Raw genomic sequence first — 18,521 nt, forward strand, 5'->3', positions numbered from 1 at the left:
TGGTGAACCTCTGCCGATCTTTCATTCTGACTTCAGTTTTCTTGCTCTAAATCACTGTACACTATTTCTACTTTGAGAAACTGATCTGAATATTCTAATACTGAGTCTGCAGGGATGCTTCACTACAGTCTACGTTGTGTCACGTCTTGGCCACTGAGCGGCGTTGCGGTCTGACAGCTCGGCAGAGGAACAGTGGCTCTCGCATTCCCACTCTGTGTGAACGAGTCGAGCGCGGGGCAGGCAGTCAGGCAGCTCTGCAGTTTGATGGGCGGAGGAAGGCAGGGCCCGAAAGCAGTGCAGGCACAGGCTCGAATTACACTCGGGGTGCTCGGGACAGGAGGAGGGAGGGGGGGTGATGACACGCACTGGAGGGAAGGAGGAGGGCGGTGTGTGTGGAGACGTAAGGAGGAGAAAAAATCTAGTAAACCTGACAAAGCGTCTGAGTAACAGAGTGAAGACTGTCGGCGGAAGAAGTAGACGCGAGAGACGCTCGTTTCACCGAGAGGACGCACATTCACGGATTTTACGAGGTGTTTTTTTCTCCTTGCAGTGGACAACTATTCTCTTCTGCCCTTTAGAACTCGTCCCACGTACGTGGTAGCTGCAAACTTTCTGTTGAGTTGACAAGTGCGCTGTTCGGGGAACACTGGGCAGTGTTTTGCGCTTTGGAAGAAACTTGGTGACGAGAGGTGGAAAGTTTCGAGGGGGGGACAGCGATATGGTTTTACGAAGTGTTTTGGAAGGATAACGCGTGTAAACCCGGATTTCTGTGCATGGCATTGGTCTACGCTGTCAGTCGGGTTTGGAATATATCTTCAGATCCGAGCTGATGCCGGCTGATTGTGGAATAGTAAGCTGAAGAAAAAAAAAGCCAGCGCCTCGATTTTTTTCCCTTTTTTGCCGCTGCATTGTATTATTGGAGACATTCCTCCCTCTGGATTCAGCTCATGCTCTCTCCTCCCTTATCTGTGCATGCCAAAACAGAGATCTCCACGATTTTAGTCCTCCCTGGTAAGTGTTCTCTGCATGGGATAAAAAAAAAAAATCTAATGCGTCTTCAGAGCCTCATCTGTCAGGGTTCCTGCTGCCATACGCGATAGTGGAAATGCGCTTCCACGGTTTGTGCAGTTATTTATTTATTTTTTTACAGCTGCACGAAAAAACCCCTGAAAATTGTTTGTTTGTAGTTTTCTAACCAAAAGAGTTTCCAGAAGACGACGAAGTGCGTAAAGTTCTTAAATCTTAAAGTTTTTAAATTTTAGTTTCATATTTTTCTGGCATGCATTAAAAAAAACCCAATTTGTTTTTTTTTTCTTTTTTTGCACGTAAAAACTTATTGCTGTGAACTTCATCTTTGTTTATTTAAGACGCGAGAGGAGCCACACAACACCTTGCATCATCACTTTAGGGCCCATTAACAAGTGTCCGGGTTATTTATTACTTTGGTAAATTTTCTACATTGCATTTATGGTGCCAATTACCCCGTGACCGCTGTTGTTTTTTCACTGCTTGGTGCCGGAGCCCTAAATCACCGAGGAGCTCCAAATGAGCCCCCCTCATTGTGGAAAAAGCCAACTGATTTGAATTTCAATCGGGGATTCAATCAGTGCCAAGAAATTTCATTGAAAGCTCGAGTTTTTAAATGAAGGCTTGGTTATGTATGAGGCCGAGCTCTCAGTGGGTCCCGTTTTAGAGTGGATTATTTCACGTATCACTATATACCGTTTACTGCTGAGTTTTGCGCATTAATTTTCTCTTTTTCCAAATCGTTTCTGTTGTAGGTTATTTATTTGACGGCTGTAGAAAAATGTAGTATTTGTATTGCTCTCTTTAAGCAGCGTAGCACAAAAACACCCCCACATGGAGGCTTTTTTGGTGGGGGCGTGTTATCTGGGCTCTTTTCGTCCTGCAGAAGTTTTTAGACAGCGGTGATGCCAGTAGTACTTGATTGGTGCACTGATTCGTTTACTTTTCATCAATAATTCATGAGTCTGGGCTGTCACTATGCGGAACTGGGTACTCTAATTGCAAAATTCACACCGGCGCATTTCTCTAATAAAGTTAAGACGTCGGATGAACTCAAGCATGCACGCCGACATCAGGTGCGCGGTCACCGTCCGTGTCCCGCAGTCCCCCGCCCCCGAGCGGTTGAATGAAAGATAACTCGGCATGTGCACGTCTTCTTTTTCGCCCTCTAAAAGTCAAATTACATTTGTCTTTGCGGGTGAAACTAATCGATACTTCCAGCTGGAAGAGAAGGAGCTCAGGGAAGCGTGACTTAACCAAACCTCCAGAGACACTTCGCCGCGGTTGAACCGCAGATGTCTGGCTAAACGGAACGATGTGTGTGTTTGTCCCCATGTTGCAATATCGCTTTTTTCAATTAAAACCGTACGGCTCTCATAATCAAGTCCTGGGCATGCAATAAAAGCTCTTACGAATGCGATTAACACAAACACAACAGCGCGGGCAACAGGTTTGGTGCATCTGTTGCGCATAAGCGGCGTCCAGCGGAGAAACTGGTGCCACACTGGCTGCTGCTGCTTTGCCTTTTCTGCACCAGCGACTTTTGAAAACATATAATGACTGATCTGTTACAAAAGAAAACGTAATATTAGTAATTTAGCGGGGAAAATGAGCAGCGTGGAACAGGTGATGCTCTTTTTTTCATTAGATTCATGTGAGATTAAATAAATGCTAGAAGTCTGGGGGACGTGAGTGAAACGGCTCCTTTGACACTAAAATTTAGAAGAGGGATGTTTGAGTTCGTGTTCTGAAATATATGTCAGTGCGTACAGATCAAAACTAAAGGTAGATGCGGGGCGGCTCTGTGTGGGCTGCCTCACCTTTCAGGTATGTCTGTGGTGTGGCTTGTTTGACAGCATTTTGAAGCACTTGGTGACTCTGTTGTTTCAGCTGTCTCTCACTTTTTAAAAAGAAGTAAGAGGGACGTGGCTCAAAGAGCATCTATGAATTAAGATGAACCATTTTGACTAAATCTGTCTTCTTGTTCTCTCCCCTTGCTGCCTTTCACACTTCTGCCTCTTCAACCTGTCTCCCAACTTCTTCCCCTTACCTCCCAGCCCAGGTGATTGGGTGAATTCCGGTGAGTGACAGGCCAACCCTGCAGCAGTTGATGGTTGGGCGGACCCCCTCAGATGGGATCAGTGTCCAGGGGGAGGTGGAGAAGGGGGGTATGGGGAGCGCTGTCCCCCAATAGCGGGATGGCCTCGTGGGCCTGGCTCCTGGCCGCTGTCCTGCTGTCCCTTTTGACTGTCAGCGTGGCCCGGCCGCCCCTTACTGCCACCAAGGGGGAGGCCACTCTGGAACCTGAAGGTAAGCAGTGAGGGGCTGTAACACGGGGTAGGAGAGGGGTGGGGGGGGGACCCACATTTGTTTGCCTTGTTTTTCAAGAGCAGGCACCAGTTTGTCAATAACTAAATAAATAAATCCACCCTTCATCCTATTGATCGTTTTTGTTTACTTTTGCATCCTTCCCTTCAAATTCTTGTCATTTACTCACATTGAGGTGGATAAGAATCCAGAACTGGCCCGTGACACAGTTTCTATATTTTATACTCTTATTTATTTATTTATTTTGTAACTTTCGGAGTTTCATGCAGAAGCACAAGTTGTTGTTTTTTTTCATTTAACTTCCAGTAAAAGTTAAAATATTGGAAAAGAGACAACATTTTAGAGGGAGAAATATAAATAAACTAAAGAGAAACAACTAACCTTGGCATGGCCGACCTCTTGTTTTCCTCACTGAGTTCTAATTCGCACTCTTTTTGTTTTATTGTTCTTCTCTGTGCGTAGCTTACTGAGCTATACTTGAGCTGTAAAGCCTGGTTTGTGTCTCTGTTTGGAGGGAAAGTTGTGAAGAAGGGTGGCACAATGTTTAACCCGGCATCTCTCTCATGACCTTCTCGCCTGGAAAGAGATTGAGATGGAGATTTAGAGTTCTGGTCTTTGCTTTCTTCCAGTCACGACTGCTGTTATTTCCTGTTCCTGCAAAGTTTGAATAATTGTTTTAAGCTATATAGTTTTGAGAAACATCTTAGTGAAAGGCTTTTTTTTTTTTTTTTTTTTTTTTTTTTTAGTCTTTCTTTTAGGCTTCTCTATTTCTGTGTCTCTGGTCTCGGAGTCTGGTTAGAGACGAGTTAATTAGTTGTTTTGATGGATGGTAAGTCGCATTCCAAAGTCCTTTGTTCCCTGGCTTTAATCAGCATGCTAATTGTGAGTTAGGCCAAACAACAGAGCATCACTTTTAAGCCACCTCCCCCACCGTCCTTCTGTCTTTACACAAACACACACTGTACCTTTTCTCGGCCTTTGCCCTTGAGGTCAGGTATCAAACTTACCTACTTGGATGAGAGGCTGCCCGAGCTCTCCTCTCCTGTTGTTTTTGTTGTTCTGTCTCAGACTGTTTGGCTCCAAGCCGGTGAGTTCAGAGCCCCACATGGCCCGGACGCTACGCTACATGGCCACAGAGAGGACAGGGGGAGTTTTCCAGAGTTACAAAATCCCCCAGAAGAGCTCTAAGAGGATTTGTGCATATTTGACTTCTCCTTTAGATGGAGAGATTACAGAGTGCTGCTGAGCAGCGATGAAGTCATGTGACTGGAGATTAAGTGGCCTGGGTGAGGTCACCTGAAGAAGAACAGAGAGGGCACAAAGAACCTGGTCTGCTTATCTGATTGTGAACCAATTTATCTGTTGCATGTTGCAAACAAATATTTATTTATTTAAATTATCATCAACAGCACCTTTGTGTGATTTTACTCAATGTGTTGTCCTCTTCAGTCTGTTGCTTTCTTCCATTCACTAATACTGACAGGACACTATGGAGTCACCTGTGGGATGCAGATGTTAGAGAGAGATGGACTGACTTGTCCTACCTACCGTAACTGTCTTGAATACCCCCCCGCCTCCGTCCCCACACCCCACCCAGAAAGGTTAAGAATTCTCAAAATTTGAATTCTCGCTCCCCTCCCCTCTGCCCTGCAGACGTGCTTGTGTCTGTGGGAGCAGTAATTACTTTAGATTCATCAGATTGCATATCAATGTTGTCTCTATACAGCCTGCCCCTGCACCCCTGGTGGTGGCCCTGGTAGTTTGCCTACCTGTGGCTGTTACAATGGAAGAAGCGGACTGAACGTGCTGTTTAATGTCTTCACACAACAGGCTTATTGTTGCCACTGTAGCCACTTCAATATGGGAACGTTTACCTTGTCCAGGCACGCTCTGTTTGCACATTGATTAAAATACTCTGAATGACAATGGCAGAAAATACACAGGCATTTTTCTGCTCTTTCAAGCCACTCTTCTTGCACATAATGCGGAATAAATGTGGCACCAGGCGCACTGGAACGCAGGCTGACAAAAGTCAGCTCATGGTTTGGCTTGACTTTCATGTCGTCCCCGCCTGACTGTGTTCTTCAAAAATGCTCTGATCAGCATGGAGGCAGCGCTTCAAAATAGTCGAGCGGTTAAATAAATATAGGCTCCATTATGCATCAAGGAAGATTCTTTGATGCCTAGACAGGCACACGAATGGGATGGATGCTTGTTAACAACACACTAGTTGCTTTTCCACAGTAGGAATGTAATTGCACTCTTGGCTTTCTTGCTGCATCGTTCCTGCTTTCACATGTACGCTGCGCCCTTTTAAACCAGTCACACAGTCGGCACATGTTAAACAAAATGGGATTACAGTTTTCTGTCTCAGCGTGTGCATTCGTGTGCGAGGTGTTGCTCATAACCGATCTGTAGCACTGTGCTATCTGCACAGTAGGAGTGCAGCTGTAAAAGTGTAAAACTGTCAGCTGGCCAGTTAATGACATGGATTGTGGGTTTAGATGTGTGGCGATGGCAATGGAACTGAACTCTAAACAAACACAGTGTGTCAGTCGGTGTGTGTGTGTTTGGGGGGGGGCATTGGGGTTTAATATACAGCTTTCACACAATGGCTTTTACTAGCCTGCCGTTAGCTGGTGTTAATCTTGTAGGTTGGAGTGCGTTATTTGCTTTGGCTTATGTGCCAGAAAATACCATGTCACTCCACCGCTCACTCTCACAGCTGTCTGATAAGAGGCTGGGAAGAGCCGCTACCTGTGCCAGCCTGTTTCGTCAGACCTCCATGCGCTGTCTGGTGTACTTCAGGTGGTAGATGGCAAAAAAAACCCCACCTTTCCTATTAAGTGTGTGTGTGTATATATATATATATATATATATATATATATATATATATATATATATATATATATATATATATATATATATAAAAAATAAAGATCCGTGGCCTCATAAAAGTGTAAAAGGTCTAGATCACATTGTTATTTGTTTTTCTCCTTTCTCTCACAAGCTGAGGTCACATTTGTTGTTATCTGCGCATTATGAAGATTTTTGAAAAGGTTACTTAACCACTTAATTGGTAACCATAACGATATTATTGAGTTAAGGAACAATGCTGTGTTACAGGCAAATTTAATGTGATTAGGGTGATGCAATACATTTATATTGTACTCTTTCTGCCATTAGCCCCACCCCTCCTCAGTAGCCCCCCCGCCCCCCAGAATTACCACCTGAATTTAAAAAAAAAATAAAAAAAATAAAAATCAACAATACAAAGGGATCAAAATTAAAAAGAAAACTAAAACAACTCAAACTTGTCCATGCCACTGCAGCAGCACATTGATTTGTTGTACAGCTTTAAGAATTAAGCACTCAATATGTTTTTCTTAACATAAAATAACTTGCATAAGACAAGTGTTTTTATAGTCTACTGATCTGACAGATTATCATTAGATTGTCGTTACTGTTGGCTTCAGCGTGTCCTTCATCTGACTTGTTATAATCTCAAGATTAATGCAATGTTTCTGAGGGTCACTACTGCTACATTCAGCCTAAGAAGATTGTTGTACATAGTGTCCAAAGGGCTAAAGGGGTCGTGTGGGGTTCAGGGAAGGCCTTGATGAGGGGGTGAAGGGGTGAGCGAACTCGAGGGGCTGTTGCCATGGATGCTTGCAGGAGCCAGTTCACGGAGCTGCTCCTTTGTCATAAAAAAAAAAGCAGAGGAGGGATTTGAATCTGAAAGGACACAGACATTAGAAAAGGGGTAGAGACAAAAAAGGGGGAGAAAAGTCCTGGGATTTAAGTACGTGAGGGGGTTACAGAGGAAGAAGAGAGGGGTAAAAAGAAAAGAGGAAGGATAAGAAGGGCAGTGGAGATGATGTGATTTGAGCACGTGTATGTGAGTGTCTGTGTTGGACTCCATGCATGCTTAGTGTGCGCCTTTGAGATGGCAGTCATTACATTTAGTCTTCGATCTCATTTTGCAGAATGAGGCAGGGAGGAGATGGGAAGATAGGCCTGGAGGCAAATGTGCCTCTCTGAAGAAGTCAATTCCTAAGATCAGAGAAAGGAAAAAACGTTGCTCTTGCCTTTTACCAACATTTCTGTGGGGCTCATGCCAACTTGATAGATGGACAGATGGGCAAGCAGACATTAAAGGGACTTTGGTGAGAATCGCTTGCTGCATTTAGCCACACATACACACACACACACACACACACACACACACATGCACATATATTTGGATTGTGAGACTTAATTATTGCCAGCAAAAGATGGTGCGACTGAGGATGAGAAGAGGGAGCGGGGATAAGAGGGGCTGAATCTGTTCCACCTGATGGACACTTGTAATGGCTGTGCATGAGAGGGAGAGAGATGGAGTTTGAAATGTGCTCCAGGAGAAGAGAGGAAAGTGATAGGACTGTGAGAGGGTGGGAAGAGGAGAAAGCTGCTTTAGAAAGAAATTGAGAAAAACGTGTGTGTGTGTGTCTATGTGTGAGAGAGAGAGGCTCCCGCCTCCTCCTGTTGTGCAGAAGGGGGATGAAACTTTGCAGAGATGAGAAAATCTGCAGTGAAGTGTTTCAGCTCTTACACACAAGAGGCTACAAGAGTCCATGTACACATGCTGAGAGTAAGTGTTTCACCGGAGCTGTGCATTTAGATAACATGTTTAAGATTCAGTTCTGTATCTTTATTTTCTTAGTTTGTCTACAAGTTAGTTTCTGCATTCTGTGTGTGTGTGTTTACATGGGGTTAGATGACACAGGTTCCCATGAAAAATCAGGTATGCTGGAGGTGTCAACAGGTTTGGGAAGGGTCGAGGTTAGGTCAGCAGGGTCGTGGTGGGTGTGGATGTGTGTAATCAGAGGAAGAAGAGGGCAAAGCGGAAGGAGAGGTGAAAGAGCAGCAGGAGGAGGAGGAGCTGATGGAGGGGCACAGATGGACACAGCAGAGAAAAGAAAATGATGAAGACAAATTCAATCACTCACACACCAAATGGATAAATTCCTGCCCTTCCCTTTTCCTGTTTTTCCTTCCAAACTTGCGTACCCTTCTTCCATCGCTCCTTCATTTCCAGAACTATCCCTGTGATATAGAAAAAACCCCTCCAAGCAGTAATAACATCACACTGAATGCCTCCAGTGTGGAAAACCACATTGTAAAAGGTAGCGGAGACAGCTCCCATCAATCAGCACAGGAGCTCCACCTCTTATCAGACCACACACTCGGTGCCAAAGGGGGGTTTAATCACTTCCGGTTTGAAGGAGTTAAGAGGGAAAAACAAGACAATGCAGGAACCGTACCTGTGTGCGTACGTGCCTAGGGGCAAGAGGTTTGCGCACATACCTCAACTCCAGGCTTGTGGCGGAATGACTTTCCCTTCCTGTTGTACGTGTGTGTGCAGGTTTACGTTACATTTGACACAAACATAGGAAGCGCAGAGGTGTATAATGAGGGTGGGGTGTCGGTGAAAAGGTGCATTGAGGTACAGGAAAGGCAGGGAGTGCCGCTGTAATTACACATATCGGACTTCAGCTAAACGCTCTGCATATACCACCATCGCTGGCTTTTTTTGTACGCTTTTCCATTGTTGCGACTTTCCTCCCTCGAATCTTTTTAATCCCTCTCATTTTTCACCTTGTTCCCACTGAAGACGTAAACTTGTGAACATCTGCATTATAGAGAACAACACTGACTAAGATCAGTCTGCAATCGAGCTGAGTGAACACATACACGTGTGCATGAATGTGTGTGTGAAGTTTGCAACGTGCCCGGGGTGACTGGAATCGACTTGAGCATATACGGCAGAACCCAGCTTAGGTTTTTTCCTAGTTTGCTCAGCGTTCCCAAACTGTCTCAATGTGTGTGGATATGTAATCCATGATGATCCTGATGTAGAAGTGCAGTCTCAGCTATGGAAATTCAGAATTCTCTCTTTTTTTTTTTTTTTTTTTTTTTTTTTAAAACATGTCGGGTGTTCATCTTGCTCCGTCAGTGCAGATGTACGAGTCTGAGAACAGTGTGTGCACACACACTCGCAGGCAGGCTTGATTTTTCTCCCAGAAATGAAGAGTTCTATGCACTTTGGAGTAGAGCGCTGAGTTTCTTGCTCTCTGCCTTGGCTGGCAGGAGCTGAGGCTGTAGATCTGGCCGAGCTGTAGATCCTCCATGGCCATGTTGTGAAAGAGAACGACGACAAGAGAGATGGAAAACAGAAGAGTCAGGCTGCCGCCAGCTCAAGGTTTTTCGTAGCTTAGGTGCACAGTCAGTACCAGAGAAATGCCAAGACAGGAAAAAAAAAAAAAAAAAAACCCGTCCGATCCCATCCCCGCCTCCCCCCTCCCACTTCCCCTGCCTGTCAACTACTTCCGTCTTAGACTTTTCTGGATGCTTTCCTTTCTGATGGGCAGACATTCTGGAGTTGTATTACCTTCCCTTTTTTTTTTTTTTTTTTTTTTTTTTTTTTTTAAACGCTGCAGAAATGTTTCTGCATTGCTCCTACTCACCTACACACACTGCTTGGCATCTGCACTGAAACAGATGGATGGCTGGGGAGGGGTGTTTCACCACAAAGATGTCCATTTCACAACTGTTCGCAAAGCTTGGATTGTTTTCTTTGGTTTTGTTTTTATTCCTTTCTCCTTTACACACAGCTATGGCCATAACTGCATGCACTGAATCTATAACAGCCAATCGTCTGCACACTTCAACAGATCTAGGTTTCCAAGGGTCTCATTTTAAATGACTGGGAGTTTGTAAAGATGTGTTGGTGTGGCGGTTTGAAACGTGGGCCTCCTCTTTTCTGTATTGCTCCTCCTGCATAAGTTGATTTAAATGCATCCGTTGGGTTTTTTTGGTGTTTTTTATTTCTTTCTTAAATTGCTTGTTTCTTCCTCTCCCACCTCTCTTTCCTCCTCCTCCTTGTGCACCCTCTTCCTTCCTCATCCTTTACCCCCACCCACCTTCCCCGATCCCCTTCGACCTTACCCCACTCCTCCCCACATCTGCTCTGCAGAGGCGTCGAACAAATACCAAATTTCTAAGCCCACGGTGTGCTCAGTGCACCCGGGGGAAGTGCTAAAGCTCAGCTGCCCTCTGCCAGGGACGGGGACCATCACCTGGACCAAAGATGGCAGCTCTCTGGGCAACAACAACCGCACGCTGATAGAGCAGGAGGTGCTGCAGATCCGTGACACCACGCCCAAGGATTCGGGCCTGTACGCCTGCACCAGCGTGGGCAAAGACACAGTCTGCTTCATAGTCAATGTCACAGGTGAGTCAGGGATCAGGCAAGGTTAGGACAGGTCAGGATGTGAACTTTAGAGAGAGGATTGGTCTGTGCTTGGTGTGGATCCAGGAAATGGCCATGGAGTAGATGTGGTCAAGGATGAGCAGCCTGAAGCTCAATATATAGTGTGTGCGCTTGTATAACAACAGTAACTTACAATCATATTTTAATAAAAAAAAAAAAATGCCCTCACGCTATTGATTCCTTTAAAACTGTGTTGCAGTGTTGTAACATGGAAATTGCTACATGTGTGTCTGTGTGTGGGGTGCAAAAAAGGATGGCAGTAACCGTGGTTACTCTGTGCAGATGCCATCTCGTCGGGGGATGATGAGGACGATACAGAGCGATCGGAGGACACTGGGGCGGATGGAGAGCAGTTAAGTGAGTATGGGAGGAAACCAAAGGGGGTATGAATGAGTTCGAGATGCTCTCCCTTTCCTCACCAGGTCGCGTAGATTAGGCACCCCTGAGCAAGATGCCTTAAAGAGACAGTAGTAACCCGTTTCTTCACCGATCTGACATCTTCCAACTTCTCCGTTCAATAATTTTCTCTGTTTCCTGACATTTGTTCCATCGTTAACTCAAGCTTCATTCTCCTACCAGTTACAGCTATGTCTCCATGACACTTTAAATGCACATTTTGGATGCAGAGAAGGCTAAAGCAATTAACTAATAGCATATTTGTCCATATCAAATAACAAAAAGTTCAGTTTAAGGGCTTTAAAATTAGCACATACCATGGTTTGAGTGCTCTAGTCTGTTAAATACCGAAGAGTCCCTAAGAGCATGTCAGAACTTAAGTGTGGGATGCTGATTGTGATAGCCAAATACTTAGAAAGGCTTAATCCCCAAGCGAAATAATCTACTTGGCTTTGTCAGAGTTTGTTAGCAGAAGTGAGATTCTGTGATTATGATTAAAGCAGCACAGACAGTGGATGGTCTTTATTTGTTCTGGGAGTGACACCAAACTCTTGTCAAATTGGACTTTTAGCCATATTGCTGCTATTCTATACATTAGTGTTCCTGAGATTTGCGTGCGCGTGTGTGTGTGTGTGTGTGTGTGTGTGTGTGTGTGTATTTCAGGCTGGACGCTCCAGGGGAGTGCAGGGATTCCTTACATTCTTCTAGCTTGTGTCTCACAGGTAGTCAGGCCTCATGGAGCCATCCTGTCAGCCATTTAGTCAGCTGGGCTCATCCATTATGAAAGATGCCCATCTGGACTCAGTTACCCACCTGATGGGTTTGTGTGTGTGTGTGCATGTGTGTGAGAAAGAGAAAGTTCTTTACCCAACTTTGTGGCGAGTATCTGGGATGTTTCTGCACGCGCGCATGTGCACACTTGCGATCGCATACGCTCTCACGAAAAGGAGGCTGAAACAAAGTTGAGGGCTTCCACATCTTGTTAAACTTCTCCACAGGCGCTGCGTCTCATCGTGAGTTCTCCTTCTCCACTTTTGGGCTGACTGTAATTGCCTGAAATCCATTAAATATGTGGTGGTGATGGTTGGGGGGGGGGAAGCAGAACTCGAGCAAGAGTAAAAGAAAAAAATGGTGGAGGGGAAAAGATCCAGCCACTCTGATGGTAATAAGCTGTTTGAAAACAAAGGCGAAGCTGTTCTGGCAGTACAGTTGCATTTTCTCGCCGTGTGTGTTTCTGAAAATTCAAAACCAAGATTATTATTAAAAGAAAGGGGGGGGGAGAGGGAGAAAAAGAGGCAGGGGAGTGGGGGTGTGTTGGATCAGTACCAACTCTTTTCTGAGCATGGCGTGGAGCCTTGGCCTCGGGCCGAGAAGGAGGAGGGTGGGCGTGGGAGGGAAGGAGAGTGAGGGGTGTAGCTTTATATTCGTGGCTTTATTTTCTGGATCGGGCAACACAGAGCATTTTGTTTAAACTTTGTACAGAAGACTGACGAACATATGCTAGTGAAGAAAAGATGGAAATTTGTTTGTTTATCAGCGGGGGGTGGTGTAATTGGAGAAGATGCAGAGGAGCCTCTACAGGGATCTGTGAGGGGAGCCATGCTTAGGGTGGTGGATGGAGGGAAGGGGGGCAGGGGGGACTGATGTCATGATTAAGTTGAAAAGCCACGAGGAGCTTCGCTCTAAGCTCGGGTCTAAATCATCAGACCTGTATCCTGTTTACAGTTGAGTTGTTTAGATGATTGCTCACTTTTATTGCGTGTTCCCTTTGGTAAAAGTTGTGCATCTTTCGAATTTTTATAAGGGAACTCCTCCCCGTCTCAGTTTTTACTTTGCTTATGACATCATCTTCCTTGTTGGGTGGGACTCAGCTGAAGAAAAGTTGATGTCATAAATCTAAGCGAACCAACCAGGATTAAACAATGTCTGAATCAAAACTTGATGACGATTGATCTGCCACTATCTTTCAGATCGAATTAAACCTTCCTCACATGTGTTAAACATATGTAATAACTCTTTGAAGCTTCCTTCGTTTGTTGCATATTTCTTTTTTGGATTTAGGAAATCCTGCCATCATGAAAGGTTGTCAAAATAAATAACAGCGTTTCGGCTTGATCAAGAAAAACATTACAAATTGAATGCTTTTATATCAAATTTGTCTTGGTGAAGAACCCATATGAACATGGTAAAAGTTGACATTTTAGAGGTACTTTGATTTGACAGATTTTTCCAGCACTGGTACTAATTTACCATCAAGAAAAATCACCTGTTCAGCTTGCACAGATGAACGGTAAACAGGAGGATATTGCAGCTTAACAAGAAATCATTTCAACAATGAAATACTTCTCTGGGACACTTGCAGATTTAGCTCTCTAGAGGAGCTTAGAGAGAAAAAAAAATCTTGACTCTCAGTGCCTGAGTTAGATAACCTCAGCTCACCCCAGGCCAGCTAAGGATAAACAGCCGTGAGCGGGGAGCCGGATGTGCAGGGCTTTGGGGGCGGCAGGGATTCCTGGAGGCCAAAGCGTTTGGGCCAGCGAGAGTTTGGCTTCATCTGAGGGCTTGTTGGGTTTGAAGTGCTATCCCTCCGGACAGAGAGCATGGGAAACTGCACTGCTCACCTTTTATGTCTCAACCTCATCTTCTGACCGGCTGCCAGTTTGAGGTCAGAGGTCGGTTTTGAGAGACGGGCTCACGATGGGTTAGTCTCCACCTAATCTGTCTCTGTCTGAATGGATGGAGTGATAACAGGGCGAGTGTGCGGAAGTGAAGCTGGAGGAAAAAGAAGAGCAGTGATAGTGAGAGTGAGGAGGAAGATGAAAGGGGTAGTGACTAATTATAGTGCGAGCACTTACTGTATGCATCCATTCAGGAAGGAAGAGCGATGTTTACTGACTGTACTTTCCAAATATGCTCGACTTGTCCGGTTGTTTAAGCCAGAGAAATGATTGGTGGCTTCTGCTGATAGTATGGGCGGGAAGGAAAGAGAGTGCAGGGAATAGTCTCCTTCAATTTAAGCTTGTGTTTGAACCAGTAGCAGTCTTATCTTTGGGTATTCCCTCTGTTACTTGCCATATGAGGGGGAAGTGATGGTGTGGAAGACCGTTTGGATTGTTGTTTGACTTGGAGTTTCTCTTCCCCTCCGAGTCCCATCTGCTTAGGCAATCACCCTCCCAGGTGCAGAGAAAAAAAAGAGGGGCGGGGGAATCCAGCTGACTGAGTGACTGAAATTGTGAGAAAAAGAGGAGCTGACAAATGGACGAAACACAAGCACGGTGACAGATTTCAGTAGGAGAAATAACGGTTGTCAGTTTGGTGTTGATATGAATCTGGACAAAAGTATGCAGCGAAAACTCTGATATCCTTCGTTAAATGTGACATTCATTTTCTCCCCTGACGGCACATAATGATTTTCAAAAGGTGATAAGCGTCCTGGGCCCTGCTGTCCATATCTAGCCAAGTGACAGGCAGATAAACAGGGCAGCTATGGTAATTGGAGGAAGTGGAGGGAGGAAAAAAGCTGCTAAGTGGAATGAGATGAAATTGAATGTGATGGTCTAGTTACCCTCCTGGCAACGCCCAGGCACATTCTCCCCTTAGAGCCGATGTTTTTCCTCCCCTGCTACACCCCGTCGAGCCTGCAGGAAAAGTGTGTTTTTGTTGAGCTCTGTGAATGTTGAGCTCTGGTTTTTGTTCTGTTGGAGGGGGGGTTTGGGGTTCCCAAAGCCCTGGGAGTTTTACAAATGCTTCAGGTTTGTCTCTTCTTGCAGTAATTCTTCAAATGTACATGCCTTAGCCAGTCTGCAGTCCCACTGCCAAAATGTTAATGCCGAGGACATTATTAGGAAATCTCAGCCTCACTCAACACCAACTGTTCTCTGGTTGCAGGCGCGCCGTATTGGACCTCATCAGCAAAGATGGAGAAGAAGCTGCATGCGGTGCCAGCTGCCAACACAGTCAAGTTCCGCTGTGCTGCAGGAGGCAACCCCAAGCCCAAGCTGCGCTGGCTTAAAAACAGCAAGCCTTTCCGCCAAGAGGACCGCATGGGAGGGTATAAGGTAGGATAAACACTAATAGATCAGAATTTTTATTACTAACGTCAACTCACTTCCCTCTCTGGGTTTTGGCTGCTTTTCTGGGCTGCGGTTCTCATGGCCATTTTGTGAATTTTATTTGCAAGGAGAGCCTTCTCCTTTCAATACTTCCCTGAATGTCCTTTCACCCCTTTTCCACCCTTCGCTGGAGAGACGGGAGGAGGAAAGACAGAGGAAACGAGGGCAGGGTTTCTGGTGTGAAATTGGAATTGCTCATCCGTGCGCCTCTTCTCACCGGGATACTTTGCAGAGCCTCTCACTGTAACTTGACATGGTTCTATACCCCCAACAATTAGAAATGTAAGCCCAGGACATAAGGGTTAAATGCTCCTAAACAGTAATGCATAGAGAAAGTCGGTAGCGTCAGGTTTGAAATGAGTTCACAATGTTGAGGTAACTCGATCAGGGAGAACCTGTCCCACTGGCTTTAGGTTGGAGACTTATAGTGATTCCAGCTTGTTATTCTTTTGACCTGAAATATGATTTACAAATGCTATAGCTGAGCTTGTTTATATTTAAAATTCATGTGCTGTGCATGTTTACACCTTTGATTCCAGGTGTAGATTAAACTGGTGCTAGTCTGATACGCAATTTGGTTACAGTTTGTTTTCTCTCCTTTAAATTCATCTTTGTCCCCTTACTGTATATGATGGAGTCGTACTGATGAAGTGCATTAATAATGCAAATGGACAGTTATGAAATTCATTTATGAAAAGACCCAGTGATGCTGAATGAGTCTGGGGCTCCTGGTTAATGACTTGTGGTTTATGAGGAAACACATTTCACTGCCAGGAAAGTTTAGGTGCAGATTAATGTTGATGTAGCCGCTAATGTTGCTTCCCGTTGGCTTTCAGCACACTCATTACAGCACGGACAAAAAACAGCCACGACGTGGCGGAAATGACACAGTCAAGCTGTCAAATCTACCGTGGACAGTTCATTTCTCTCTTTTTGTCAACAAAGGCAGGACAAAAGCTGTACCTGAGCCCAGCCCTGTAGTATAATCTCTCCATTGTGTGAAATGTAGGCCTGTACAAGCAGTGGCTACAGTGTCTCTTCAGTGTGCTGATGGAAACTCTATTGTCAACTCACACCTGCTGATGCCACACAGAGGTGAAGCTATTTTTGCAAATAAGTATGAATAACTGTATGTTTTTAAAATGGCTTTGACTACAGGATGGGGGAGACTAAATGAAATAGCAGTGGTTGACAGAAGAGGTAGACGGCTAACGTGGAAACACGCAGGGCAATGTTAGGCGTACTTGCAGTGTAAGTACTTCTTAGAGCACTCGGAACTTAGACGGTGATATAAACTGGGAAGCTTTCGCCATCAGGGTATGTAATCTGCATGAATAAAGAAAAGATTGTGACGTTGGAGAGTCATTTTGTTCAAATCTGACCTGAATATTGTTTGCACACCGGATCGTCTCGTTTCTTTAATGCTTCTTTTCAGATCCCCTCTGTCGTGTGCTCCTTTTTTTTTCTCTTTCCTCCTAGTCTTCACATTTAGCACCGGCTCTCGGTGTCTAATCTCTGCTCAGTGGCTCAGTATTTAATGACATGCACGTGATAATAAGTTGTGTGAGTTTCTGTCTGCGCATAACAAGAGACTGCTCCTTTACCCAGGTGCGTAGCCAACACTGGACCCTCATCATGGAGAGCGTGGTGCCGTCCGACAAAGGCAACTACACCTGTTTGGTGGAGAACGAGTTTGGATCCATCAACCATACCTACACCCTGGATGTAGTGGGTCAGTACTACACACACTTAGGCTCAAAGTACACCTGAGAGGCTAACAAAGGAGGGATGGAGGAGGGGGAGGGCAGTGGGTGTTTCTCACAGTGGGAATAGAGCGTCTTCTGTGGAATTGCCCAGGTGCGCTCTGGATGCAGGTGGAGGTCAATGAGGAATGTGGAAGCTAAAGATGAATATGTCAACAGTTTTAATATGGCTATCAATAATTTATATAACAATATTTAATTTGTGTTAAGTTAAACATTTGATGATTTTGAAACTACTCGAAGAATTGAGTGGTGTCTCACTAATGTAGAAGATCTTCATTTGGCCTGAAAAACATTTTATTGCTCTATTTTTTTTTGCCCTCTGTACAGCTGGTTGTCTCACTATTCAGCAGTGATTGAAGAAAACAATCAGACTTCAGCACTGTAGCCAGACTGACAGTCGGAGCTCTGTTCCTTTTACGTTAACTAGTAGTTACTTCATGAATTTCTTTACAAATAATTTTAAAAAAATACTCATAACCCTCTCACAGACATATCATTGCATACAGCTGCTTTGATAATTCTTTCTTGATTCTGAAGAATCTTGAAAGAGCAGTTGTGAAACAGCTAATTGATTTTCTGCAGAGGAAAGGCTTATTTGAAGTGTTTTAGTCAGGTTTCAGAGCCCATCACAGCACAGAAACAGCTTTAGTGAAGGTTACAAATGATCTTCTTATGGCCTCTGACAGTGGACTCATCTCTGTGCTTGTCTTGCTATACCTCAGTGCAGAGTTTGATACTGTTCACCACAGTATTTTGTACTGCGCTGCAGTGGTTTAAATCATGTCTAATAAAATCCAGTTTGTTCATGTAACTGGAGAGCCCTCTTCAAACACTAAGGTTAATTATGGAGTTCCACAGGGTTCTGTACTAGGACCAGTTCTGTTTACATTATACATGCTTCCCTAAGGCAGCATCGTTTGATAGCATAGCATACATTTTCATTTCTGTGCAGACGATACCCATCTTTGTGTCTAGGTGAAGCGAGATGACACACACCACTTAGTTAAACTGCAGGAATATCTTAAAAATATGAAGTCTAATTTCCTGGTTATAAATTCAGATAAAGTTCAGGTTGTACTTGTGTTGTAATTGGGGTTTCCCCTGTATTGTAGGGAATTTAGTGTCTTGCCACAACTGCTGTTGTGATTTGATGCTGTCCAGATAAAATAAAATAGGTTGTTTTTGTAATTTGTCTTGATATGTCAGTCCCAACGAGCTAAAACAAATGTTTAGTGTCTATTTAAAGGATAGTTTAATGCAAATTGCAAGAAAAAAATGTTGAACCTACTCATGTTTCTTACAAATTGGCCCCTGATGATGTCATGAAATGTCAAATTCTTGTCATTTAGTACAACTTACAAGTCAGTAAAAAGATTTGTGAATGATTTTATCATCTAGACTCTGAGACAACAGAATGCTGGCTGAGCAGTATCACAGGGTTCAGATCCACCTCAGTCAACCCCCTTTTCTGACCTTTGGAGTAAGACAGCAAAGACTGTTTTTCTGCTCAGTTTGCAAAATCGATTGTGCGGACAACAAGGGGAGTGGGATAAAGATAGTAGATAATGTAAGCCTGTGTGC

General features: G+C 44.5%; 1 protein-coding gene across 7 annotated transcripts in view; it reads left to right on the plus strand.

Annotated features, from left to right (window-relative positions):
* The first annotated feature begins 414 nt into the window (after positions 1-414).
* The window catches only part of fgfr2 (fibroblast growth factor receptor 2), a 37,593-nt gene continuing 19,486 nt past the window's right edge, over positions 415-18,521 (plus strand). For 4 of the 7 annotated variants that reach the window (XM_085428689.1, XM_085428690.1, XM_085428686.1 and 1 more), the window contains exons 1-6: positions 415-1,011; positions 3,084-3,336; positions 10,370-10,627; positions 10,949-11,023; positions 14,951-15,120; positions 16,783-16,906. In XM_085428689.1, coding sequence (XP_085284815.1) covers positions 3,159-3,336; positions 10,370-10,627; positions 10,949-11,023; positions 14,951-15,120; positions 16,783-16,906 — 805 coding nt within the window. In that variant the 5' untranslated portion in view covers positions 415-1,011; positions 3,084-3,158. The remainder of the gene's footprint in view (positions 1,012-3,083; positions 3,337-10,369; positions 10,628-10,948; positions 11,024-14,950; positions 15,121-16,782; positions 16,907-18,521) is intronic. The other 3 variants (XM_085428687.1, XM_085428692.1, XM_085428693.1) reach the window with 3 other exon arrangements.

The sequence above is a fragment of the Rhamphochromis longiceps genome, linkage group LG13 (assembly GCF_057381845.1).
Source record: "Rhamphochromis longiceps isolate RC_006_pf linkage group LG13, R_longiceps_female_GT1.1, whole genome shotgun sequence".
Lineage (NCBI taxonomy): Eukaryota > Metazoa > Chordata > Actinopteri > Cichliformes > Cichlidae > Rhamphochromis > Rhamphochromis longiceps.